This window comes from Oryx dammah, unplaced genomic scaffold (genome assembly GCF_014754425.2).
Source record: "Oryx dammah isolate SB20612 unplaced genomic scaffold, SCBI_Odam_1.1 HiC_scaffold_17, whole genome shotgun sequence".
NCBI lineage: Eukaryota > Metazoa > Chordata > Mammalia > Artiodactyla > Bovidae > Oryx > Oryx dammah.
This window is the reverse complement of record NW_024070201.1, coordinates 44900962-44925889: the sequence shown is the minus strand read 5'-3', so window position 1 is coordinate 44925889 and position 24928 is coordinate 44900962. Positions and strand designations below refer to the sequence as shown.

The following is a 24928-nucleotide window of genomic DNA, read 5'->3' as shown; positions in this document are numbered from 1 at the left end:
TGGGTGTTCATTGGAAGGACTGATGCTGAGGCTGAAACTCCAATACTTTGGCCACCTCATGTGAAGAGTTGACTCATTGGAAAAGACCCTGATGCTGGGAGGGATTGGGGGCAGGAGGAGAAGGGGACGACAGAGGATGAGATGGCTGGATGGCATCACCGACTGGATGCACATGAGTCTGGGTGGATTCTGGGGGTTGGTGATAGACAGGGAGGCCTGGCATGCTGCGATTCATGGGGTCGCAAAGAGTCGGACACAACTGAGCAACTGAACTGAGTGTTTACACATGTGAATGCAGGCTTACCAAGGATAGCAGATACTGACTAGATCAAAGAAATTATTTTGAAAAGAAAAACCAGCAGAAACTAACACATGGGAGCATACTCATCTGTTGTCTGACAATCGGAAAGTGGGTGTTGATAAGGATCTGCCCAGGTGGAAGACAACAGGAAAGCAAAGGGGCCTTTTGCCCACTGGAAGATAAAACCAGCTATCTGGTCTAATACTAAAATACAGGCATACCTTGGAGATACTCTGGGTTTGGTTTCAGACCACCTCAATAAAGCAAAAACTGTGGTAAAGCAAGTCATTTTTTATTTTTTGGTTTCTCAGTTCATACAGAAGTCGTTTACACTGTACTATAGTCCATTAAGTGTACAACAGCATTATTTCTAAAAAGAAAATGTATATAACCTTAATTTAAAAATACTTTATTGCTAAAAAATGCTATCATCTTACGAGGCAAGGTTGCCACAAACCTTCAATTTGTAAACAATTAATAAAACCCAAACCTCAACATCTGTGAAGAACAGTTAAGGGAGGTGTGCCTGTATGCACGTCATAGAGGAAACCATAACTAAAAAGGACAAGAGATAAAAGGGTTGAGGGAAGAAAAGGAAGAGGCTATTAGATTAAACTTCCCAGAATAACAGAATTTTCCTTTGTGTCTTCATGGATACAAAATGGTAACATCTCAGTGGTTTTGATTTCTGAATGAAAATGTGTAATCCCTTGGAATTAAAAAAATCTAAATCAATATTCTGCATCAGCTACTATTTGATTCTTTGATCCTAAAGTAATTCCTTCATGTTCACCATTTAGTGGATAATACAAAAGTGGAGAAAGAAAGCTGACCTAAGGACAACCTGCACAGTGATCTGCTTGATGCTGTTTTAAAGTTTTATTTCTTCTCAACTGCATTATGAATATAAAAAATGCTGTAGTTTAAAGAGTACAGGAGTTTTTAAGTCAGGTTTCTCTTTCTATGACTCAGTTTTCATATAAAAGGAACTGGAAATAACAGGCTTCCTTGGTGGCTTAGACAATAAAGAATCTGCCTGCAATGCCAGGAAACCTGGGTTTAATCTCTGGGTGGGGAAGATCCCCTGGAGAAAGGAATAGCTATCCACTCCAATATTCTTGCCTGGAGAATCCCATGGACAGAGCAGCTTGGCGGCCTGTGGGGTCACAGTCAGATGCGACTGTGCAACTACATTTTAACTTTTTGTGGGGCACCTGTAAAGATTTTAATGGATTCTTTGCTCCTAAACCCCCCAAATTATTTTCCTCTCAATAGACTTGAAATCATTCAAAGATGTGAAGTTAATTAAGATGATGTTGTCTCTTTAACAGTAGCCACCCCTAAAACATTTATAGTATGTCAACACTGTGCTAGAAGTTGGAGACCCTCCAGGAACTCATGATACCTATATAGAAGGTACTATACGAATGATGTGAAAACACAGGATTCCAAAGACCAGATTTGGCTAAGTTTAAGCCTCCACCTTGAGGATAAGATCTTTGAGATGACTCTGAAACTGCATTTCAGCATGAAGAAACAATAAACTCATTTTTTAGTGACTGTGTTTTCCAGTTTTACTCTGGTGGGCATACTAATGAAGTAAAAAACAAATTCAACTTTTATAAAAGGAAACTGCTTCCTATTATCAAAACTCATTGATACCTCCTGGTTGTCATGTCTACTGTATGGCCTCATGACCTCCATGCTTGCTCCTTCTTTGACAGTAGCTGGTTGTATCATGTAATTTCATTATTCCATTTCTTTACCAAATTATATTTCTGCTTCCTTTTAACCCAATAACTGAACATAGAAAATCATTATAAAAATTATCTAAAGTAATAGAAAACTTGATACATGAGCACATTTATGGCAGTTCAATTCATGATATAAAAATTAAAAATGTAAATCCCTGATAATATAATTACATATTATGATACAGTCACACAATGGAATATGTAGCCATTATTTACATTTTCAATTTTATGTAAAAAAGTTTATATGAAACTAAGACACCAATAAAAATATAAAAGATACAGAAAAATATGAAGAACATTAAGAACCACAATTCAGCCTATCAAACTCACTAACATTTTTGTATATTTCCAATATTTTCTCCATGAAAATATAAATACATATTTATATATAAATAGAATCTTATCCTATATAGAGTTCTATATATATCTTGTACTTTTTCTCTTAATACCATAAGTATATTCTTATCCTTACAACATTCTTGGAAAATATAAGTTTTAATGACTGCATAATATTACATCATGTAGATGCATCATAATTTGACCTTTCCCCTATTTTGGGGGGGGGAGGACAGCATAAAAATATTTTTGTAAATATCTTGAACATTTATCTGTGTATGTGTTCTAATGTAGTTCAGAATGCTTGGCCCAGACCCACCACTTTCTGGAGAAACCTAATTGAACATCAGTGCTCCCAGGGCATGTTTGAAAACACCAGAGTTAACATCTGAACAAAGCTAGCCAAACCAAAGGCTTACTTACTAGCCTATGGTTTGGCCCAGACTAAAAGACTTGTCAGGAGGTAGTAATTATAAGTTGAGCCAATCATCTCCCTGCCACTCAGAAATCTGGAGACCCAGAAAGAAGTTACGAGTTAGTGGTGGACAATAAAATTGAAAAAAAAATATATATATATTCAAGGGTGTGGTGCGATTATAAGCATGCACAGAGTGAATAAACAGGAAGTCAGTCTGTAGAGGAGTGGATAACCAAAGAGAAACAAAAATAAGTTCTTGAAAGAGTAGCCTCGTTGTCTAATGGCTTTCTAGAGCAAGTTTTCACATTTAAGCTTCTGTCCCTGTGGGTTTTGTTGTTTTGGTGAGATTATGAAACATAATGTTATATAACACTTTTTGTATGAAATAAGTAGAGCTTTGCTCTTTGCAGATATGATTTCCATAATAGTAGGTAACTCTATTTCCATAGAATATATGCCTAGATATGAAATCACTGTAGGAGAATAATAACAATTTTAAGGCTTATGATTCACCAAATAGCTTTTCCAAAGTCTATCAATTTACTCTCAACAAAAGCAGTATATAAGTATCAATCATTCTGTACTCACTGAAAATACCTTTTATAATTTTTGTTAATTTAAAAAATGGTATTTCATTGCTTTAAGGGGCTTCCCAGATGGCGCTAATTGTAAAGAATCTGCCTGCCCAATGCAGGAGACAAAAAGAGACATGGGTTTGATCTCTGGGTTGGGAAGATCTCCTGGGAAAGGAAATGGCAACCTGCTCCAGTGCCTGGAAAATTCCATGGACTGAAGAGCCTGGTGGGCTACAGTCCATGGGGTTGCAAAACGCTGGAGATGACTGAGTGCACATATACACATTGCTTTAATCTGTTGGTGTCCTTTGCCATCTCTTACTACAAGGGCTTTCCCTGTGGCTCAGCTGTAAAGAATCTGCTTGCAATGGAGATCTGTATTCGACCCCTGGGTTGGGAAGATCCCCTGGAGAAGGGAAAGGCCACCCATTCCAGTATTCTGGCCTGGAGAATTCCATGGACTGTATAATCCATGGCGTCGCAAGAATCAGACACGACGGAACGACTTTCACTTTCACTTAGTATTACAAACTCTATTTTGCACCCATAGTATTTTTAAGATTATTGTAATATTTAGAAAGTTATTGGTTTTTATATTTTTACCCACCTTAATGGGTTTATAATTAGTTCATTTAAATTAAGTTTTAAAACATATTGTAGACATGCCTTTATGTTTGCCTAATAAATATTTGCCTGTTCTCTTATATGAATAAGATTAATCAATAAATCAATACTGAGAAGTTGAAAATTGGTCAATTAACCAGTATCACTTTGCTATAGTCTTTGAATCACATATAAGTAAAAATTTTAATTCAAGGGTTTTCAAAACTTCTTAAAGGGAGATTTAAGCTATTTTGATAAATCTGATTTGCTCTCACCTAGATATGTGTTCTCTAGTTTTTAAAATCATATTGTTTTTGTTTTCTGCCTTTTGCTTTAGGGACTGAATATTCTTTGTTTTTATCTTCCTGTTTTGAAATAAATGTGCTTTCTTTAGTTCTTTTAATTGTAATTTTGAACTCTGTAAAAAAATATTTTAGGCCTTTATTTCTAGAATTGTTAAATTCAAGAAAATATAATGAATCCATGCTATTTAAGACCATAAATATAGCATACTTTCTTTTGCTATTCTTCCCTCCTCTTGTTGGCAAATTTAGCGAATAAAAACACAGGGTGCTGTTAAGTTTGAATTTCATATAAGCAAATACTTTCTTAGTATAAGTTCTATGCAGTATTTGGGACATGCTTATAAAAAATGATCATTGTATATCTGAAAAATCAGATATATGATGAAAATTCAGAAAAACCTGATTGAAGGCAGGAGGAGAGGGGGACAACAGATGAGATGATTGGATGGCATCACCGACTGGATGGATGTAAGTTTGAGCAAGCTCCGGGAGTTGGTGTTGGACAGGGAAGCCTGGTGTGCTGCAGTCCATGGGGTCACAGAGTCAGATACGACTGAGCGACTGAACTGAATTGAACTGATCTGAAAAATCAGACCTAATTGGGTGTCCTGGATTCCTTTACCTGATAATCCTACTATCTCATCCAGTCTTTAACATATAATGTTCTTATACTCAGCATTTCTATATTAATACCTTATTGTACAACTATTTTAACATTTTTCAAGTTTTGTAAACAAATTAACAATTCAGAATTAACTGCATGTTTAACTAATTTTAGTGTTTGTTACCGTCCTTTTACATTATGACTTCCACATTCTTGAGATCTGTTTAAGAAAGGTACATATATGTTTTCTGGGTTTTGTTTTTGTTGTTTTTGCTTATCTGTTACCTATAAAGACAATTTAGTTGATAAGAAAAAATATAGGTGATAACAGATTTTTGAGTCTCACAATTCTGAAGGTGTTATCACACTGTCTCTTCACATTTACTATTGCAGAGTTCTGTATCTATTCTCCCGCTTAGGTTTTGTAGATAACCAGAATTTTTCCACACCTCCTAGGGTCTAAACGAATGCATAAATATAGAAAACTGGGCAGGGGAATGGGTGGGAGTGTGTTATGGTAACTTCAGAGTGTAGCACCCTTGCAAGAAAAGGATGGCTCTTGAGTTTTCTGGCTGACAGAAATAAATTATCTAAGATATCCTGTCTTGGATAAAGGGAAATACAGTGTTTTCTGATCTTTTCTCATAAGCAATTGAAATTTACTGACCCTTTAGTTAATTCTTCCATATCTGAGTTGTCTGCCAGTTTGAGTTACAAGTTTTGCGTATTTTCTTTTTTTCTGTAGCTTCTAAGGGACTTTACAGTTGAGTCAAGATTCTTGCTGTTCATTGAGAGCTAGCCAATTTCAATTCAAACCAAAATACAAGCAAATGTTTTGAAGTCAGTGAAAACACAAAGTTGAACGTACAGTATGGTTTCATGCACATGAAAATGCACAGAAAGAAGACTTAGAATGAAACAGGATGAGACGTTTTCTTCTTGACTCATTTACATATTTTATAAGGACTATGCATATGGGGTTTCCCTGGTGGCTAAGATGGTAAAGAATTCACCTGCAATGTAGGAGACCTGGATTCAATCCTTGGGTCAGGAAGATCCCCTGGAGAAGGGAATGGCTACCCACTCTAGTATTCTTGACAGGAGAATTCGATGCACAGTGGAGCCTGGCAGGCTACAATCCATGGGGTTGCAAAGAGTCGGACTCAACTGAGCAACTAACACACACTATTATACCTAATATATATGATAGAAAAAGAAAATACTTCAAAATACTGTCCTATGCATCTCTTCTTAAAGCAAATGATTCTTAGTAGGAATTAGAGGAAACTTTAAATGGTGCTTGGGATTATTTGGGTTATTTATAGCACTTTTCCAGCAGCATTTACTAGGCTTAAAGTGAAGCTTTGATTAAAGCCGTTACAACAAAATGAACAGAATTACAAGGTTTCTCTTCTGAAGTTATTGTAAAGATGTGAATTCTGATTGAATCCCTTGTAATACTCATGGCATTTATAAGTTTTCTCTCCTGTGTGGACTCTCTGATGAATTCGAAGAGCTGAGCTGTGGCTGAAACCCTTACCACACTTAGCACATTGATAAGGCTTCTCTCCTGTGTGGATCCTCTGGTGAATATGAAGATTTGAGCTGTGACTAAAGCCCTTTCCACAGTCACCACATTTATAGGGTTTTTCTCCTGTATGGACTCTGTGATGAATGAGAAGATGTGAACGCTGACTGAAACCTTTACCACACTGTTCACATTTATAGGGTTTCTCTCCAGTATGCACTCTTTGATGAGTGTGAAGTTTTGAACTCTTGCTGAAGCCCTTCCCACATTCATGACAAATATAGGGTTTCTCCCCCGTGTGGACCCTCTGATGAATGCGAAGATCTGAGCTGTGACTGAAGTCCTTCCCACAGGTGTCACATTTGTATGGCTTCTCTCCTGTATGCACTCTCTGATGGATTTGAAGATTTGAGCGCTGGGTAAAGCCCTTACCACAGTCGCCACATTTATAGGACTTTTCTCCTGTGTGGACTAACTGATGAATTCGAAGATTTGAGCTCTGACTGAAGCCTTTGCCACACTCATCACACTTATATGGTTTCTCTCCGGTGTGGACTCTCTGATGAACATGAAGTACTGAGCCCCGACTAAAACTCTTCCCACACTGATCACACTGAAAAGGCTTCGCTCCTATGTGAAGTCTCTGGTGAATGTGGAGCAATGAATTTCTACCGAGGTCCTTATCACACTGCAATTTGTAGAGCTTCTCTTCCAGGTGGAATCTTTGATGATGGTGAAGCCTGGGGATCTGACTGAAGCTATTACTACACAGGTTACATATATAAGGTACCTCCCCTGGGTGGGCTCTCTGATGAAAGTGAACACCAAAGCTCTGACTAAAGTTACTGGCAACTTCATCACATCTGTACAGCTGCTTACCTGTGTGGATTCTTGGATGTCTGTATAGGTCTGATCTCTGAGGGAAGCATGTGGGGCTGATGGAGCATGGATACCACTTTTCTCCAAGCTGATTTCTCTTGTGGAGAACACACTGTGAGTTCCAGTAATCAATTTCTTTACATTTTTTACATGCACAGTATTTCTCTTCCATAGAGCCTTTCAGCAGGTAATTTTGGCATATCTCCCCAATGTACTCTGGAAAGGCTTCCTGTCCTGGGATAGAATGCTGATGTATGAGCTGCTGTTCTTTTTCCAGAGAGAGATTTTTTCTGGATATGCCAACATGGTATCTGAGTCCTTGAAAACCACATGAATCACTCACATAGATTTTTCTACCATCGTCTTCAGAGTGTTTTCTTTCTAAGGACTGACAAGGTATACACTTGGTATATTTTAAGTTCCTGGGACTTTTGCTTTCAAAAGTCAGTTCATAGTTCCCATACCCTGCTACTTGTGTGGGGAGTGTTGACCATTCTTGATAGTGAGAAAGGTTTTGCTGCTTTAGGTCTTTGGAATCTATACCTTGAACCATTTCCACATAGTTTTTATTCTCATATATCAGAGTGCTGGCAGTCTTCCAGCCTTGCCAGCAGGAAAGATTTTCATGGTCTAAATAGCTGAATCTTTCTTCCTGGGGTTTGCAGCTCTCCTTCCAATTTCCTAAAATATAAGCAGATAATCCAGTGGTGAGATGAGAGCTATATTTAAAAATTTCCAAGTATCTCAGTCAACAAGCTCCAGAATTATAGGAATATATGTATGGGCACAAGTGAGAAAGAAGGGCTATGATTTAGGCTGCTCCATATTGGGTGTGAAATTCATTTGTTTATTCATTCATAGATGTATTCATTTCATTCATTCAATAAACATACCTTGAGCATCTACTACTTACTAAGTACTATTAGAAATAAAAAAGAGAGTGATTGGCTGCATGGAAATCCTCTTAAAGACTGAGATTTAATTAGATTACTCCATTTGGAAAATTATTATAAGAAATAAGATACCTCTTTCTCTTTTTTGTTCTAAAATAGTGTAGTAGATTGTGTAAAAAAAAATTATCTGCTTATTTACATTTTTGGGTGTTCCTCTTACACACTGACTCTCTAATTTGCTTTGGCCACTGGGACAAAAGTGAGACAAACAGAAATCTGAAAAGTACTTGTATTTGGGGTTGGTTTCTTTTGCTGGTTTTGATAGTCCTGTGATCACAAAATGAGCCTGGGCTGGCCTCCTTGAAGAGAGACATATGGTCAACAAATGGCCATTATAACACTGATACTGACCAGACATGAGACATCTGAATAAGGCTCTTCAGCTTCATTTTAGACCATCTAGCCCCAAACAAGTCACTCCTGATAGAAGATCCATGTAACCAATTGGAATCATGAAACATAACAAAGTTTTAAGTTACTAAGTTTAGGGTAGTTTGTTATATAGCAAAAGCTAACTCATACAAATAGAACATGAAGCGAGAACAAACTTAGGACTGCACAAAATTATAGGTGGAAATCTGTGCTTTATGTGTAATCCAGAAAATATTCACAAATAATAATAATCACAGACACCTATTAATTACATAGCCAAAATGTTTTGGAAGATACCTTGTTTTCTTTATCTGTTATTTTTCATGTGATTTAAGACCCATTTTTGAGAATCTCTTTTACCTCAATACAGCAATCAGATAAAGAACCAAAATACTCAACAAAACAGGTCCCAGAAAAAACTAACCTTATTCCCTAAGAGTTGGGATAACTTTACCTACTAACATGACATTTGTGTAATTCTCCCACATGACCTCTCTGTAGAGCTTTTTCTGAGAAGAATCCAAGAATTTCCACTCCTCCCAAGTAAAAATAACAGTCACATCTTCAAATGTTACTGCCATCTGGTCGAAGATTAGCTTTTCAGGAGGAAGCAATCTAAATAAGATGGACAATAAAAAAAACATTCAGCATGTAACATAAGTGGTAAACCAAAAAGAAATAACTCTAATAATGAAGAAAGACAAGAAAAGTAAGAAGAGACATAACATAGGTCAAGTGGTTAAATAATGTATATAATCACTGAATACCATCACCATCATAAGAAACATTTATATACCATTTATCTGCTAACCACTGGGCCAGGTAAGTACTTCACATATATCTCAAGTAATCCTTATAGTGATCCTTTGTTGCAGATACTATTATTATCCCCATTTACACATTAGTAAATAATGGTTGAAAAAGATTAATTCCCAAGATCATGAACCTGGAGGTATTGCAGCTAGGATCCAGGTCTACACATTTTGAAAAAGAACTGTTTGCCAACTATAACAATATCACTTCATGTTGCTTGTATTATTGCTTCATGATTGGTCATTTTAGACATTATCTATTTACTTCCTACCTCTACTTTTCATCCTCCTATAGCATTATTGCTAATTTTCTGGTTAAATCAATAAGCAGCACTTATATAATTTTGAATATGATTATACACTTGGGGAGGATTACCTGTTTAATTTTCACTTGATAAATTTACTGTCCTCAAATTCTTGCTTTATTTAAAAGGCTTTATCTAATCTGTTTTGTCAGGTGTCTCATTCCCTTGCCCACCTCTTTTATTTTGGAAAGTCTATCCTCCTGCTCCAGTCAGGGCCTGCTGCTCTTTAGTGCTCCATTTTCAAAATCACGTGACTCTTCCTCTTTTGTGATTTACTCCATTAGTTGGAGGGCACATAACAACATGAGTTCAATCAAGCCTGTGAACATTACCCTTTTTAGCCACTGAAAAAAGCAAAGGTGAGAAACAGGTGAGGTTTTCTTCAAAGAATCTCCAAACATAGTTACTAGGAAAGATTCCCAAGAATCATTTCAATCACTGTATACCTGAAGTCCCTCACAAGTGGCTGAGTGTAGAATTCTAGAGTGAAAATATTTTTCCTTAAAACTGTTTCACTGTCTTATAAGGTTAGTGCTGCCAAGACTGATTTAAAATAATAATAAACTGTAATTCCTTTGTAGGCAACTTTTTCTTTCCTCTCTGGAAATATTTTAGGGTGGTCTTTAATGGCTGGCCTTCTGCCCCAAATGGTATATGGATTTGAGCTTCTCCAAAGTTCACAGGGCTCATCAGTTCCTTTCTTGTCTGTTTTACTCTGCTGTACTCTGGGATATAACATCTTTAGCCCTAAATGGCTCTTACCACTATTCCTACTGTTGCCATCCAGTTTTTTGTTGAAATTTCTCATTTGCTGATGGCTCTTCAGTTTCATCATTGTAAGTTCATTAATTTCTTGGTTTTTTATTAGTATGCAGTTTTAGAAAGTTGAAGGGATAAATGCATGTATTCTGCCTAAAAATAATTATTTTAGTAGAACAGATCATAAGTTGGTTGTGTAACAAATTCATTTTATTTCTTTGATGACATATTCTTAATTGTAAAGTTCAATTTAAAATGTTCAATAAATATTAAGAATAAAAGAAATAGATACTTTTAAGGAGATTACAATAAAATGAAAAAAACTAAACTACCGTCATCATAAAATTATAATCATAGCAGCAGCTAAATATTTTCTAGCAGTTAGGGGAAGTTATGTGAAATTGGCTACATTATCTCATTTATCATCACAACAATCCAGTAAGGTATTATTATCAACACTAAAAGAGGAATCTAAAATTTAGCAAGATTGAGTAACTATTACAAGGTCTTGTAGTTACAAAGTAGTGGTTTTTTTAACACAGGCCTACTGCTGCTTTACCTCCTAAGCAAAAGTGAGAGAAGTTAAAAACAACTTGTGAAGGGTGGTAAACCAAGATTTCCCCACACAGCCATATGATGTTAATATAGAAGGACAAAAGGAAGATATACTGCAATATTCAAGGATTCAAAATATACCACCCAGGTACCATTTTCCAAATAAACTAAATAAAAACCCATGCCTAAAAAGTGAAACATTAATCACAAATATGAATTCAAGAATGAGAAAATACAGTGCTATTTATTTTTTAAATGTTTATAAATGCTAAAAATTTTAAAGACAGTAAGTCTACTTAACACATACAAATTGGGATTCTCAGAAACTGACAAACTGGTATCAGTATGAAAAATAAATGAACTCACTGGTCCTTCACTTTTTAAAAAGTACAGGATATAAAACTCAGTCTGTTGTTACTGGTTTTGATGGTCATTTTAAGACAGATTTAAGAATTTATTTTTAAAATATACTAGAGATTAAGAATCTAGTATCTTTTACTGAAAGTAAGTTCATAAAAATTGTAACAGTGCTAAAATAGTATAAGTAAAAATTAAGTCTACCCTCCACAAATAACTTATGAAATAACCACTATTATTTTCATTATATCCTTTCTGACCTTATTTTCACACATACCCCACTAATGTTTTTTTCATAACAAAGACATCATAATTCTGCAGTTTGCTTTTTCAGGTAATGTATAGTGTACAACTTCCCATTTCAGTACATATAGGCCTGTGTTATTTGTGGTGATTTTTGAGTATGTCCAAAATTATTTGATTTTGTCCAAAAATTATTTGATATGCTTCCCTTCAAAAGGGAAAGTTCCCCACTTCCTTGAATGTGGCCTGGTCTTAGGGACTTAGTTCTGATGAATAGAGGAAAATGGAGACGAGAAAGCCATGGTGTGCAACGTTTAAGACTAGCCCATAAAAGGCACTACATCTTCCTCCTTGTGCTTGCCTGATAGCTCAGTTGGTAAAGAATCTGCCTACAATGCAGGAGACCCCGATTCAATTCCTGGATCAGGAAGATTCCCTGGAGAAGAGAAAGGCTACCCACTCCAGTATTCTGGCCTGGAGAATTCCATGGACTGTATAGTCCATGGGGTCGCAGAGTCGGACACGACTGAGCGACTTTCACTTTTCTTCCTCCTTGCTCTTTTCTTGGATCAGTTACTCTGGGAGAAGCTACCTAAAATACCATGAGAATACTTAGGCAGCCCTGTGGAGAGGCCCATGGGGTGAGGAATTGAGGCCTTCTGTCCTCAGTGAGAAATGAGGTATCTGCCAACAGCCATGTGAGAACCATCTTAGAAGTGGATCCTCCAGCCCCAGTGAGGACGAGATGGCTGGATGGCATCACCGACTCGATGGACGTTAGTTTGAGTGAACTCCAGGAGTTGGTGATGGACAGGGAGGACCGGCGTGCTGCAATTCATGGGGTCGCAAAGAGTCGGACACGACTGAGCGACTGAACTGAACTGATCATGTTTTTTAAATCTCTCTTGTTCTGTAAGTCACCTCCTACCTTTTAAAAAATTCATCGCACCACTGATTTGTTAAAGAAACCCAGACATTTATCCTGTAAAACAATGGTTTTCAAACTTCATTAAGCATCAGAATCAACTGGAGAACTTGCTAAGAGTTTCCTGGACATCATCCCCAGAGATTCTGATTTATTAGGTCCTAGAGAGGAACCAAGATTCATTTGTGATAATATTCCCATGTGATGACAATGCTGCTTCCAGGGACCACACTTTAAACAGCACTTCTACAGAACATCCACATCAATAATTTGGCTAATTGTTTCCTTGTGGTGTTTTAACTTGTTCTTTATTCCATTCCTGGTACTTGGTCCTTTTATTCCAGAAGTCTGTGAAGACTAAAGTTCTTTTTTTTTTTTTTTTTCTGTAAAGAATACCTGTTATACACTTCCTGTTACAATACTTGAGGGCTGCTAAATTAACTAAGTAGTGGGTTCAGGTGCTTTCAAGTTCCAACCTTCCGTTTTAATGTTTCCCATAAATCTTTCACTTTAAGTTTTGGAAGTAAATGATGATCATTTCTTAGATATGTTATGTCATTAAACATTGTAAATTGGTTTCCTAATTCTACTATCCCTTGTACACATGCAAGCTATAATTCTTCTAAAGAAATCCCCATCACAAATTTTCTGGTTACCCTGAAATGTAGTCCAATCAAAAAAGTCAGGATAAATATTTATTTCCCAAACTACCCCCTTTAAAAAATTAATTTGCAGAGTAATTAGATGGTAGATTGGGACAAAGTAACCAACAAATGTGACTAGTATGATTTGAATTGTTTTGCTTTTAAGCATTTTTATGAATTCATTGATTTTTACATATTTGATGTGTTTCAATCAATTGCAGTCATTTTACTTTTAGATATTCAAACCTCCCTTATCTTAAGCTAGTGGGAATTCTTTCAGGTTGGCCTCAAGTTCTTGTGACATAACCATTTTTAGTGTTTGAAAACATCCTTACGTTCTTGGACAAGTGTCTTAGATTCAGTTTTGTTGTTTTTCCGGTACCAACCAAGATTCACCATTTCTCCAAAATGTTTGAAAACCTCAGTTTTTTCTTTTCTATATAAATGAACCTCCCCCACAATATGTAAACTTGATAGCCCTCTTGTCTTCCATCCATAAATATAGTTATCTCTCCAATAATTAAAATTTTCTTTAAAGGTCCTTTTCAAGAAGATGTTAAAATTATTCTCTAAGTATTTGAAATTTTGATTCCTTATAATTTTTTCAGGTTTTGCTATATATAATTTGAAACACATTCTTAGCTACACGTTTTGTTCATGATTAATACATCTAACCTTTTTCATGGCATTACTTTAGGTAGGTCTCCAGTAAATAGCACAGAGCAAGATCATGTTTTTCATCAACTCTCTCTGACTCAGTTTTTTTATAGGTAAGTTTTATCCATGTTCATTTATTGTGATTACTAATATATTTGGACTTATTTCTAAAATCTTACTTATTATTTTTAAAAATTCTTCCATCCATTCCTGTCTTTAGTTTTTATTTTTTCATTTCCTCCCATTTTGTCCTCTATGATTTTGATTCCATACATATATTAATAATTTATATTCTTTAAGAGTCACCCTAAATATGCTTTAAACATATACGCTTACCTATTTTTCTAATAAGTCATTTAAGAAAAGAAACAAATCCAGGAAAGGCTGCATGAGATATAATAAGGAAAGATGATCAAATGCCTTGGTAAAGTTTATTGTTATCGTAAAACAAGTAAAAACAATAAAATAAAATCTAAGAACAAAAAAGGAAAAAGAGAGCACATCTACACCTACCCTACAGTTCTTGAAAATACAAGCACTAATGCTTGGGAGGTAAGAGAAAAGGGACGTGGTGGTGGGGGTTTAATCACTTAGTCGTGTCCGATTCTTTGCGACCCATGGACTGTAGCCTGCCAGGCTCCTCTGTCCATGGGATTCTCCAGGCAAAGACACTGGAGTGGGCTGCCATTTCCTTTTCCAAAAGGGACATGAGAGGGTGCCAAAGTATTTGTCTGTTTAGAAAAATGACTTAGATATAAGTTTAAGAAGTCAATAGGAGTAAATAAAAGTCAACATGGGTTTTAAGAGCAATTACCAGAAGAACCATAGTAGAATCTATAAAAAATAAAGCAAGAACAGAAGACAACCTGTTTCAAAGGAAAACAGAAAGGAGAAAGGCATATGATAGCAAAAATAATAGTATAGCTGAATCTCACAGATTAAAAGACAGATTTGTAGGTTAAAAAAATAAAATTCAATATGTGGTTTAGAAGAGATACACTAAAAAGGAAAAACATGGGAATAAAAGGATAGAAAAACATATTCCACACAAATATGAACCAAAAGAAAGTTGTAATAAATTTAATTTCAGCTGAGATAAAATTTATAGCAAAAAATTTGTAACTGTGTATGGTAATAGATGTTAACTAGACATTGTGATCATTTTACAACATATAAAAATGTAGAATCATTATGTTGTATACCTGAAACTAGTATAATGTTATATGTAAACTATATCACATTAAACGATTTATGGCAAAAATACCATAAGGAACAAAAACATAGGTTTTTATATATTAGTAATCCTGGAGAAGAGAACAGCTACCCACTCCAGTATTCTGGCCTTGAGAATTCCATGGACTGTATAGTCCATGGGGTCACAAAGAGTCGGACATGACTGAGTGATTTTCACTTTCACTTTCAAATAAATAGTAAGAAAATATCCAAAATAGTTAAATTGCATCCACAAATAAAATTTCAAGATGTATGAATTATCATAAGTTCAAGGAGATATATACATCATTGATGGTAATTATGGATTATTAATAAACTCCTCTCAGAAAATGATAGATCAAGCAAAACCAAAGAACTCAACAATATAAAGACTAGACAGTACAATTAATACACTAGTTATTTTTATCTGTGTTGAATTCTTTACTTCTGAAACACTAAAAACACATTTTCATGCACCCTCAATACTATTATAAGATTGGCCATGCAGTGGTCCATTAAAGAAATCTAAATAAACTCCAAAGGATTAATATAATGCTAAATACATTCTTTACATAAAATGTAATAAAATTAGGAACTATTAACAATAAAAAACCAAGTAATATATTAAATAGCCCTTAAACTTAAAATGAAAATATAATGATAAAAATTTGAATTGAATAATAATAATTACCTATCCAACTTTTTAAGATCCAAATAAAAAAGTACTTAAAGGAAATAAGAATGGCTACATATAATCAACCTAAGCATTCAACTCAGAAACTTAGAAAACAGAAACCCTCCTGCTTTAAAAAAAATAAGCAAACTTCAGAAATGGAGAATAAAGCTGAGAGTCAAAGGTGTAATAAACAGATGATGAGAAAATGCATAAAGTCAAAAGATACTCTTAAAAATTTAAGAAGTCAATTCTCTATGTCTGTTTCTCCACTGCTGCCTTGCTTTGTTATGGACATGGGGAGAGGGTGAGATGTATGGAGAGAGTAACATGGAAACTTACATTACCATATGTAAAATAGATAACCAAAGGGAATTTGCTTTATGGTTCAGGAAACTCAAACAGGGGTTCTGTGTCAACCTAGAGGGGTGGGATGGGGAGGGAAATGGGGGGAGGCTCAAAAGGGAGGGGGTATATGTATACCTATGGCTGATTCATGCTGAGGTTTGACAGAAAACAACAAAATTCTGTAAAGCAATTATCCTTCAATTAAAAAAATTAATTTTAAAAAATTCAAGAAGTCAGATCTCTGCAAGTCTGATTTTCTTTAAAAGATTATTACAAACAAAATATAAGACAAAATGAGTAACCACAGGTATAAGTTTTTAAATAAAAGGCATTATGAACTGTCTACAAATACACTTGAATATCTATATAAAAGGACAAATTCCTAGTAAAGTACACAATGCCAATATAAATGCCAAAATAGATTTTAAGAGTAATAGGCTTCCCTGGTGGCTCAGAGGTTAAAGCATCTGCCTGGAATGTGGGAGACCTGGGTTTGATCCCTGGGTCGGGAAGATCCCCTAGAGAAGGAAATGGCAACCCACTCCAGTACTCTTGCCTGGAGAATCCCATGGAGGAAGGAGCCTGATAGGCTATAGTCCATGGGGTCCCAAAGAGTTGGACACAACTGAGCGACTTCACTTTCTTTCACTTTCAAGTATTAAGGAAACTGAAATGGCAGCCAGGGTTCTTTCTCTCTTCCCGAAAATCACAGGCCCTTTTATAGTTGAGTTCTAGCAAATGTTTACATAAACATTTGATTAAATGTTTAATTAATTACTATTACAATCAAATTATTTTAGAAAATAGAAAGTGAAAATTATCGACTCATTATATGGCCAGTGTAATCTTGATTACAAGACCTGATAAGAACAATACAAAAAAATAAAACTACAGGCCCATTTTTAAGTTTGATAAATATGTAGAAAGTCCTAAATAGATATTAGCTAACTTAATTCAGAAATATATGAAAACTGTGCATCATGATAAAGCATAATTTATAACAGGAATGGAGAACAGTTCAACATGAAAAATTAATCAACATAATTCACTCCAGTAATAGACTACAGAAGAAAACCATGATTATCTCAACTGATGCAGAAAAATTGTGTACTAAAGATAATAATTTTTACCACCTATATAAGTCCTAAACTTTTAGCTAACTAGAAATAAAAAGAAACTACCTAAATTCGTAAAGATTATATACTAAGAATCCACATCAAACAATAAACTTAAGGGAGAAATTTTACATGTATTCCTTTTATGATGGTACAAGATAAGGATATACACCATCATCACTGCTTTCAAAATAGTACTAAGAGTTCTGACAAATACTAGAAGAAAAGAAAAAGAGATAAGCATAAAGATTAGAAGAAAAAACATAAAATGTCATTATCTGCATATGTTATGGTCATTTACCTAGGAAAACAAAAGTATATAGATAAACCATAAATTAATGAGCAAGCTCAGCAAAATTACCAGACAAGATAAAGCAAAAGCATCATGATAGCAGCAATCAGTTACCAGGTAATAAGATATCATTCACAACAGCCAAAAAAAAAAAAAAAGCTATCTTATAATAGTTTTATCTTTGACGACAACTTTCAGATTCCAATGAAGTAGTAAAAAGATTATCTGAATAAAAGAAGAAGCATGCCTACATGTTCTTGGATGTGATGACTCAAATTAATATACCTTCAGTCAAATTTCTAGCTGGATTTTTTGAGGAATATACTTTCCCCCCTAAAATTATAGGGAGGGAAAATAAGTCCATAAAGACTTAAGTAAACCAAGGAACACTTGTCTTCCCAAATATCAACATATCAACAAACGAGAGCAGTAAAATCAAAATAGGCCAGTAGAATGGAATTGAGGATTCAGAGAATAAGGAATGTACTTGTTTATATATGAAAACTTATTAACAATAAATATGGTATTAAAAATCAAGAAAGAATGGATTATTTATATTAGATAGCAGTGAAACTGATTATATGAAAAAAAATAAAGTTGGATTCCAACTTGATAGCATATACAATGAGAACACTAGATGGATTAAACATTTAAATGTTAACATTACAAAGTCAGTAAAAAAGGTGTTGGAATTGAGAAATATTTACCATTGTTAAATGAATCCAAGGGACAGTTCTTTGTGAGAAAAATATTAACAAGAAAATATATCAATCCCTGACTAGCTACAAAAAAAAGAAAAAGGGATGGGCACAAACAAAAAAGTTAGAAATGAGATTAGTGAAAAAACAATAGATACAAGTTTAACTGAACATGAGGTGGGCACTTTCCATAATTCTATAGAAAATAAATCTGAAAATCTGGATGGGAATTTATCTTCTCCTGGCAACCTTTTGATATGGCCCTAAGAAAAGGGAAAAGCCATGAACAGATCAGATATTTTGAAACAAATTGGTTATCGAAGGCATGTGACTTTCACAATAACAACCCAAAAGTTTCCTTAAATGAATTCTTTCAAATTTTCAGAGAGTAGATTATTTGATTCTATTAAATTATTCCAAGGCATATAAAAAATTATCAAAATTTTAAGAAACTCAAGAAAATAGATGGCAAAAGGCTGAAGACTATAGATTTATATTATTAATTAATACTGACAAGCTTCAGAAGTAAATAAAGTAAAATATAAGGTCAATAAAATTCAGCAACACCTGTATTTATAATCTACTGCCACATAACTAGTTACTTCAAAATTGAGTGGCTTAAAACAGTGATTATTATCTTTCATGGTTTCTCTAGGTCAGATATTCAAGGGAGGCTTGGCTGGGCAGTTCTGATTTGGACCTCTCATGAGATTCTGTGGAGTTGTCAGCTAGCTCTGCAGTCGGAAGGATTCATTCCCAGGGTGGCTCACTCATGGCTGGCAGGTTGGCTGTCTCAGTTTCTTTCTACTTGGTCCTTTCTTGTGGCCTGAGCTACCTCTCAACATGGTGGCAAGTTTCTTGAGCGAGACAGGCAAGCACAAGTTGCATCCTTTTAGTGACTTAGCATGGGAAGTCACATAGCATCACTTCTGCTGTTGTGGTATTCTCCACTGAGTTCTCCATTGTTCTTCAGTGTTCTCCAATTGTTCTCCAGTGTTGTTCTCCATTGGCTGAGGCAAACACTCACCCCAGCCAGATTTGAGAGGAGGGGTCATAAATCCCATCTTTGGGTCAGAAGTGTGAAAGTCACATTGTAGAAAGAGCATGAGGATAGGATAAATTATAGGTATGGCCATCTTTGGAAAATGTAATCTGCTACAGTACCAAAGTATATTATAGCATGATGAAATGGTGGCTCATTCCAAAAAAGCAAAGGAAGGTTCATAAGAGAAAATCTATTAGTTATAAGCCATAATCATAATGTCAAATAAGAAAAGCCATATAATTATTTTAATCAATGTTCAAAAGGTATCTCTTAAAGTTCAACATTGGTCTTTCATTTAAAGCTACAAATAAAGCAAGTTATCAAAACAAAGACATGCAAAAACAGTACAAATCCAAAGGTAAAACAATAAAGGCATTCCCATCAAAACTGGAAACAAGGATACTACAAATTCACTATTTTACAGCCATTAATATGAAAGCATTTGCTAGTGCAAGCAGACAAAATTATCTGTAGAGGGTGTGATTGTTTTTTTCTGGGAAGTCCAAGAAAATAGGGAGTTCAACATCCCAGAAATTCCATTACAAGGTTTGTATCCTAAAGAAACTTAGATATGAATACCAGAGGATATGTGTAAGAGCATTTAGAGTATGACTGCTGTAGTAGCAAAAACACTGGAAAAAATCCAGAAGGCACAATTTATGTTGGATAAATGAGCTATTTTTTATACTGTGAAATAGTGCACAGCAGTGAAAATAAACTACAGTTACATGAATCAACATGGTTGCACTGTAAAAATCTTAACTTATGCTAAAGTAGCCATTCACAAAATGTATACAGTGATTCCATTTATCTAATGTTAAAACTAGGCAAAACTAAACAATTTTGTTTAGCAATACAGACATAGGTAGTTAAAACTACACACACACACACACAAAAGCTAGAGAATGCCAAACACAACATTTAAGGTATCAGTTGCTTCTTTAGGAGAAGGAAGAGTGAAGTTGTGGGCTTATCAGGGGGCTTTTAAAAGTATTTGCTGGTCTATATGGTGGGTACCCATGCTATCATTGTATTTTAAATTCCACATATATGTTTCCATATATTCTTTGTATTTTTTTCTCACACCAAAATAAATACCTGATAGGTTTAAGAGTTAAATTATAAAAATACTTGAAACCATAAGAAATAATTGAGGAAAAGTAATTATGTATTATTAGACTTGGGATGAAGAACTTTCAAAGCATAAAACTATACATATAAATTAAAAGAAGATTCACTTATGCAAATTTAAGTTATATAAACAAAGTCTTTAAAAGTAAAAGACAAATAACTTAGAGTAATGCTTATACCATACAACAGATGGTTGCTGCATTTTATATACAAATTACACCTTTTATCACATTGAAAAAAAATCAATAGGAAAAAAGGTAATGTATGTCCAGTCATTTTATCAAAGAAGGAATGCAAATGATCAAGAAGTATATGTTTAAAATGATCAATCTTAATAAAGACTGAAAAGATGCAATTCAAGGCTAAATTTTAAAAATATTCAATGCTGGTAAAGGTTCAGCAACACAAGATCTTTCATTACATGGTTGTACCAATTAGTTTATGCAGTATTTCTAAAAAAGAACTTGTTTTTCAAAAGCCTAAAACATGTTTGTATTCTTTGATGCTGTTATCTTATTTCCTAGAACATATCCTGAGGAAATAGAAATACACTTAATAAATTATAAGAATATTTATTAGAAGTTGCTTATAATAGCAAAATATTGGGAAATACTTAAGTTTTTCCCAATAAAAGAAAATTTAAATAAAGCATGGTATACACTTGGGATGAAAGATTATATAGCCATTAAAACTCATGCTACCAAAACATACTTGGAAAAATGTCCACTTCATATGTTAAATGAAAAAATGAAACATATAACAGCCATTCACATATTCAACAGCTATTCATTGAGTGCTTACTATATGCCAGGCATATATATATGCCAGGGAACATTCTCTGCCCTCATGGAGCCTATCTATCATGATTCGAACTTTTTAATGTATATTAATCTTTCCATGTGCATGCGTGCTAAGTCACTTCAGTCGTGTCTATTTGTGACCCTATGGACTGATTCTGCCAAACTCCTCTGTCCATGGGATTCTCCTGGCAAGAATACTGGAATCGTTTGCCATTTACCCCTCCAGGGGATCATCCTGACTCAGGGATCAAAACTGCGGTTCCCGCAGCTCCTGCATTTCAGGCGGATTCTTTACCACTGAGCCACCTCAGTGGAAGCCCCTCATATTCTGCTGGAGACTAAATGATGGTCTTCCTGCTGGAATGATATCTTCCAATTCATAATAATAATTCAAATTTGAGTACCTGCTCCTGTCTTTTACTTAAAATTGCCACTCATTCCAGCACTGTTTAACATATGGTAACTTTAGAAATTCTTGTTAACCTCATGTGGTTTATTTGCCCAAGGTTAAAGAAATACATTCTGACATTTATTTATCTCAGGGTATCAAAGACAGTACGAATTATATAGTAGACTTGAATGGTTGGCTGGCTGAATGAGTAAATGTCAAGAAAAGACCCTGGGCGGGAGGCAGGGGCTTGCTGCGTAGGAGGCTTGAAAGCTTCCCAGGCAAACGAGGAACAAGTTCCATTCAGTCTGGTCCCTCCATCCCTGCTGCCACTTCTACTCCTGCTAGCCACGGAGAAGTCAGGGGCATTTTATAAATAAGAGAAGACAGTCCTACTCACCCAGGATCAGACTGTGAGGGAAAGAGTGGCCATTCTTTCCTCCTTTGTGCTCCTTTTCTAGGGAACGCTGGAGTGTTGAGAAAGCTGAGCTGAGAGAGAAGAGAGAGGAATGAAAAGACTGGCATGACTTGAAATTCCCAAACTCACTACAATCCCCATGCACTAAGATTTGAGTATGACCCCCAAAACTGCCAGAAAGATGTCAGAAAGAGCCCAAGAACATTTCTGTGCCCTTTCAAAGACCAGGAAGGAGACTTATATGAATTTTCACTCAGGACCTCATTTCTGAACATCTAGAAAAGTACAGTTCTAGCCTGGGCATGAAAACATAGAATTTGATCTCAAAGTTTAGTCGCTCCAGGAATACAGATGCTTTCCATGTAATTTAACCTCTCTGAGCATCAAAATTTGCCTAGTTTATTATTAAGAAAAATAAAAAACAATTGGAATAACAGCACACTTAAAAAGCTTCTTTCTAAAAGTATTTTTAAAATTTTGTTCAGTCAGTGAAGTAGAAAGGTTAATTCCATCACCCTCTTCCGCCCCACTTCTTACAACATAAATACTGGATTTACTATTAGATCAAAGTATAGAGTCTCAGCAGAAGATCTCAGATCTAGGGCTTCCACGACGTGATCATAATCCCACCAACCACTTGTAGAACTCTGAAAAAGACCAAACTTCTAGACCTCCTAGGACCTCACGTTCCTCACCTGTAAAATGGGGGCATTAGTCTGCCACTGTGGTCCTCCCTTGCGGATCACAGGTCCCTGGAGAAAATGATAAACAGTTAAGAGCCCTCTTTCTCTAGAGAGAAAACTGATTCATGGTGTTCCAGGAGCAGGACAGGTTTGTACTCCCCCTTACGCACCAAGGGCCGCCAGAGTTTGTACATGTGAAGCTCCCGGTTCAGACGTACAAACTGTTCTCGCAGAGCAGGATCCACAGGGCCTCTGCTCCTGCCGCGGAGACACAGGCAGCCTCTGTTCCGCATCCAGACCTCCGTCTCAGCACCTCCCAGCCCCGAGCACCCCGGCCCGAGAATCCAAATAGCCTCTGCCTCCTCTCTCCTTCCCCTTCAGTTTTAACGTGGGGAGGGCGGTTGTGAAGGACTCACCTACACGGGAGTCGGAGATTTCTAAGCCTGAGCGACTTCTCGACACCTGGCCCTCTCTCTTCTGCCACAGCTCTTCTCGTCCTTGTCTGCTTCTGGTTATGTGCTCCTGAGAGTCCAAGTCACCTACCGAGCCTCTGGAGAGGAACAGGGACCAACTCAAATACTCCGTCCAAACAATGTCTGCCACCCTGCTTGACCAAAACCAAAGCCTCAGGCCTCAGACTGGACACTCAGAGCGTTCCCATGGAGACGGGAGGGGGCGGGGCAGGAAAGGAGCGCGCCGGAGGACGTGGCTCCTGATTGGCCAGAAAGATCGGGGCGGTGGCTGGGTCTTAAACCGCCAGTGTTCTAGGGCGGGAGGACCGTGCCCTACTGAATGCACTTTGAACCGAGGATGGGCTTGAGCCATCTAAGATATTACTAACCTTAATGGACAATTCTAGGTTTTTTTTAGGACCCCTGGGAAGGGGGCAGGGCTGGGGATTCTGGGAAATAGTCACCCAGCGGGGCGAGGGGTGGTAGCGCCTGCTGTCCGCGCATTCAGCGAAATAGGCACCCCACTAGCTCTGGTTGTAGCATCCTCCCCAAATTCGAATTACAGAGCCGCGAAGAAGGCTTTTCAATTTTCGGTTTATGGTTGCCGGGACCCGCTTCTCTCCTGCTAACTCGTTGGTCGGGTTGGGCTTTTCTCCCTCTTCTCTTCCTGCTAAGTCTTAGGCTTCTCTGGTATCATCGTGTTCTCTCACCTGGATTCAGTCAATTTAGTCCCTCAGTCGTGTCCGATTCTTTGCGACCGCATGGACTGCAGCACGCCAGGCTTCCCTGTCCATCACCAACCCCTGGAACCTGCTTAAACTCATGTCCATCGAGTCTGTGATGCCATCCACCCAACCATCTCATCCCCTCTCCTCCCTTTTCCCTCCTGCCTTCAGTCTTTCTCAGCATCAGGGTCTTTTCCAGTGAGTCAGTTTTTTGCATCGGGTGGCCAAAGTATTGGAATTTCAGCTTCAGCATCAGTCCTTCCAATGAATATTTAGGACTGATTTCCTTTAGGATTGATTGGTTTGATCTCCTTGCATCCAAGGGACTCTCAAGAGTCTTCTCCATCAGTGTGGAGATTCCTTAAAAAACTGGAAATAGAACTGCCATATGACCCAGCAATCCCACTGCTGGGCATACACACCGAGGAAACCAGAATTGAAAGAGACTTGTGTACCCCAAAGTTCATCGCAGCACTGTTTACAATAGCTAGGACATGGAAGCAACCTAGATGTCCATCGGCAGACAAATGGATAAGAAAGCTGTGGTACATATACATAATGGAATATTACTCGGCTATTAAAAAGAAGGCATTTGAATCAGTTCTAATGAGGTGGATGAAACTGGAGCCTATTATACAGAGTGAAGTAAGTCAAAAAGAAAAACACCAATATAGTATATTAACACATATATATGGAATTGAGAAAGATGGTAATGATGATCCTATATGCAAGACAGCAAAAGAGACACAGATATAAATAACAGACTGTTGGACTCTGGAAGAAGGCAAGGATGGGATGATTTGAGAAAATAGCATTGAAACATGTTTATTACCATATGTGAAACAGATTGCCAATTCATGATCTATGCATGAGTCAGGGCACTAAATGCCAGTGTACTGGGATGACCCTGAGGGATGGGATAGGGAGGAAGGTGGGAGGGGGGTTCAGGATGGGGAACACATATACACCTGTGGCTGATTCATGCCAATGTATGACTAAAGCCACTACAATACTGTAAAATAATTAGCCTCCAACTAAAATAAATTAATTAATTAATTTTTTA

The 24928-nt window shown here is 36.4% G+C and overlaps 1 protein-coding gene across 5 annotated transcripts; it reads right to left on the bottom strand.

The window, feature by feature from the left end:
• Positions 1-576: 576 nt before the first annotated feature.
• ZNF214 (zinc finger protein 214) lies at positions 577-23386 on the bottom strand. 5 transcript variants are annotated; one of them, XM_040258481.1, is made up of 6 exons: positions 23105-23386; positions 22701-22757; positions 21988-22076; positions 14222-14269; positions 9083-9243; positions 577-7984 (listed from the first exon to the last, which is right to left on the bottom strand). In XM_040258481.1, exons 5-6 carry the CDS (start codon positions 9207-9209, stop codon positions 6294-6296), a joined length of 1818 nt encoding a protein of 605 aa, XP_040114415.1. In that variant the 5' UTR covers positions 9210-9243; positions 14222-14269; positions 21988-22076; positions 22701-22757; positions 23105-23386; the 3' UTR covers positions 577-6293. The 5 variants fall into 5 exon arrangements, with proteins under 5 accessions (XP_040114415.1, XP_040114416.1, XP_040114417.1 ...); XM_040258482.1 differs by having other exon boundaries at positions 23232-23331; XM_040258483.1 differs by lacking the exon at positions 14222-14269.
• Positions 23387-24928: the final 1542 nt, after the last annotated feature.